The sequence below is a fragment of the Acipenser ruthenus genome, chromosome 5 (genome assembly GCF_902713425.1).
Source record: "Acipenser ruthenus chromosome 5, fAciRut3.2 maternal haplotype, whole genome shotgun sequence".
NCBI classification, from domain to species: domain Eukaryota; kingdom Metazoa; phylum Chordata; class Actinopteri; order Acipenseriformes; family Acipenseridae; genus Acipenser; species Acipenser ruthenus.
This window is the reverse complement of record NC_081193.1, coordinates 87,723,689-87,727,505: the sequence shown is the minus strand read 5'-3', so window position 1 is coordinate 87,727,505 and position 3,817 is coordinate 87,723,689. Positions and strand designations below refer to the sequence as shown.

Genomic DNA, 3,817 nt, shown 5'->3' with positions numbered 1-3,817 from the left:
CATGTAGGTCTATCTTGTTTTATTTAAGAAGTACTGCAAGAAACAAACGTTTGACTAGAATTTTATTTTTCACTGTATTGATTTCTAGTCAAACTGTTTGCTATTGAACGTTTGAAGTTATTACATTTCTTTTAGAGGTCTTTCTTGCTCTGTGCAGGGCTCAAGAGCCAGGTGGTTTGGTTCGATCTCCAGGATTCTTTGATTCCTTCCCCGATCAGGAGTTCTGAGAGGCTCCAGTGATGTTCAGATTGACTTCTTCTTGGGGGGGGGGGGGGGGGGGGGTTCAGAAGATTCAGGTCTTACATTCTCTCTGAGAGAAGTGTTGCATTTCGTACTAATCATGGTCTTTGAAGCTTGAAGCAAAAGTTTACAACTGGCTGTCACTTGTATACCTGGTAAGCTGAGGAAGCATATTTTTGTCCAGGTGCCTGGAAATCTTTCTCCTTCTCTCCCATTCCGAACTCACCTAGATGATGGATTCTGAAGACTGTTATTTATTTATTTGTTTTAGTTAGATTTCCCAGTTCTTCTCTTAAATCAGGTTCAGGTGTTTTATCCATGTGGTTTTCCCCCTATTACACTTTAGGCATCATGTGTGCTCTACAGTAGATTTTGTGTCAAAAACAAGATTCGAAAGCAAAGGCACAGAGAGATTTATTATGGGTTTCAGCTGCAGCTGTTTCCCAAGCAGAAAGCCCTTGGAAACTAGCTCTACAGCAGGCTGGAGCAAAACTGACAACCACTTCCAGCGCATTCCACAAACGTGTCAGCGGAACCGCACAATTTCACTTCACCACCCCCCCCCCCCCCCATATAGAACTGTGTATGATCTCGCTACCTCTCAGCTGGAATGCACTACAGTAATTTAGGGACTGGATGCTGTGTTAGCAAACAGCAGTAATGAAAGGATAATATGAATGCAGTCCTTTACAATGCACAGAGGGGGGTGTAATTATGATGCTTAAAATGCAGAAGCACATGAAAACCTAGCCTCTGAAACAAGCATCTTAGCAGAGCCGGGAGAGAGCTGGCACAGGCACAGACACAGACACCTGGAAGCTCGTTCATACCAAGAGCCAGCCTCCTCTGTATCAAACACAGCACAGACCTGCTCCGAACAAAACATTATGATACGAACGATGCAAATATGCTCTTTGAAACCTGGGTAAGAGGAACCAAGCAGCTCTCTGACGTACTCAGATGAGAACTGCAGAACCAGGTGCACCTCTGTCCCTAGCAGTCACGTGGCTTTGTCTTTGCTGTCGCTTGGAATGGCAAACCACCCCACCCCACCCCACCCCACCTACACAAAACCTGTGAGCGTGCCACTCAGTACAGACACACAGTTCCTATACTTCCACCCTGACCCCCACTGTGATCCATTCAGTAACTGCTGTTCAGCACATTTAAGATCAGTTTGTAGTGCTGGTTACATGAGGAGTCTTTTCTGCTCATCAGTCACTGCCATGTTTAAACAGGTGGAATCAGTTTCAAAGAGTTTTAAACATTACTTAAAGCCTCTACTCCAGCAGGCTGGTATCTCTTACAACAGGGGGCTCCAATCCTGGTCCTGGAGGGCTGCTGTCCCTCCTGGTTTTTGTTCAAACTGTACCTTAAATTACTTAATTGGACCAATTAAGCTTCTAATAAGCACTTAATTGGTTCAATTAAGTAATTTAGGTTACAGTTGGAACAAAAACCAGACGGGACAGCGGCCCTCCAGGACCAGGACTGGAGACCCATCTTACACCCACATGTGGCGGCCAAGACTATCCAAAAACTTGAACCTGGACCTTAAATCCCTTTTCTTCTCATACAAAATGTCATGACAACACAGATCTCTCCTCCACAGCTCCACTTCACACCCCCGACGTGTTCCAGATTTTATTGGCAAGGATAAATACTTCTGTACAGCGATGTGAGAAGAAGTCACAGTAATAACAAACATTAACCCACACATTTCCAGCAGCAGTATACAGTATATATATATAAAATAAAAAAAAATAACAAAACAAAAAGAGCAATGAGACGAGATCTAGTCGTCCTCTGAGGGCTGGTTACTGCTGCCTCGTCTCAGCTTGTCTGCGTAAAACCTGAAGCTCTCCTGCAAGAAACAAATAAGGTGGCTGTTTGAGTATTGGAAAAAGCTACTCTATTACAAAGGGTGACTCACAGCTTTTACCAGGAATGTGCAAACACAATATCGCATTATTCCACCTTATTTTCATGTGTTGGCTGAAATTTCTGCAGTAAGTCCGAAGTGAATTGTTGTAGAACATGTTTCAAGTGAACACATTACTTCATGGTGGATTAAATCTGCAAGTAAAAATCCAATTGTCTCTCTCGTGATCTTGAGCTCTATCAAGAGTGAAACTCAGTTGCTGCCTCCTACACTATGTTAGGACTGTGTGTTTTTAGAATGGCACAGATTACAGCTCCGGGAACATCGGATTTAGTGATATTTTCCGGTAAGGATGTTGGATTCAGTTTAATGCTTAAAACCATGAACGTGGAATGAAACATGCGTTCATGTGTATTATGGAGAAGACTGAAAAAATAACACTGTACTCCTACTGTGTAAACACTACAGCTGACCCATACTTGACACTCATACAGTATCTTTGGCAATGGTTAAACTTTTAAGAACTATTCATTAACCCTTAGACTGCTAGCATGCCTATCTCATCAATATATCTTATTAACTCCCAACAGGGTCTGCATGTTTTTGCACATGTGATTTATAACACAGGTGGGCATCCTGCATTTGTTTGCAGTGAAACCAAGTCTTGCTGTTGGAACACAAGGCTCTCAACAGAATCAGGGCTATGTGGTGCTCACGAAACAGTGCTGCCAATCATAATCCCCTGGGTCCCAGTCCTTAGCCACACCTGAGCCACTAAGCCCTCTGTTGCAAACACATCCCCAAATACCCACTCATTTCCAACAGTAACAGCTTACTGTTTAAATCTGTACAGCACAAAACCTGGAGAAATGAACTCTTTGTTATGAAAAGCTAATTACATTGCCTTAAAAAAAAAAAAAAAAAAAGCAGCTTTCTGAAGGGGAGTGCAATTGGAAGATTAACATTTCCAGAACACTGAAATTCCCTCAATGCCAATAAAATTAAGTATGATGAAGAGCACATTTAGAAAATGACACAGTGCTATTTGTTAAATCTGAGCTTGCTATCATAATGTCTGAAAACACTGTGCACAAAAGTATTTATAAAACTCTCCTGGGAGGGTGCCAGAAAACTCAAAACTTAACTTTAGAGGCGACTGGTGCCCAGAGTTTCTATTAACCAGAAATGTTGAAATTCTTTAGGCTACTACACATTGCGTTTCAGAAAGCACGCTAAAACATTGCTGTGCCACCAGTGTTTTGAATTCCTAATTGTAGATCTGGTTTTATTACAGCTTCTAACCCTAAATTGTAAGTATTTGAAATACCACAGTTGTGTAATAAAATGAATCTCTGAAGGTAGTGGGTTTAGAAATGACCACTAGGGACGTGCAACTGTACTTTGACTTTGTAAATGGAAACATCTCTCTGCAAAACCAGTTACCGAGGGCACAGGAACAACTGCACAGCCCCATCATTTTCAAACCACCTCCCTTTAAAACTCAGCGCTTAGGAGTCTTTTCACAAGCCGACCCGCTGATTGAAGAGGGACAGGTTTGCTGTAATAGTTAGTAAGCTCAGTAAATTATATAAGCTGAACCAATAGCAAAAACACACAAAAAAATCTATTGAAGACGGGTAGTATAACTGTGGTGTTGTGTGATCTATCAGTGATGAAATGCACACAGTGAAATGA

The 3,817-nt window shown here is 41.9% G+C and overlaps 1 protein-coding gene across 1 annotated transcript in view; it reads right to left on the bottom strand.

The window, feature by feature from the left end:
* Positions 1–1,853: 1,853 nt before the first annotated feature.
* The window catches only part of lrpprc (leucine-rich pentatricopeptide repeat containing), a 77,921-nt gene continuing 75,957 nt past the window's right edge, over positions 1,854–3,817 (bottom strand). The window contains exon 38 of the mRNA XM_059024720.1: positions 1,854–2,104. Coding sequence (XP_058880703.1) covers positions 2,036–2,104 — 69 coding nt within the window. The 3' untranslated portion in view covers positions 1,854–2,035. The remainder of the gene's footprint in view (positions 2,105–3,817) is intronic.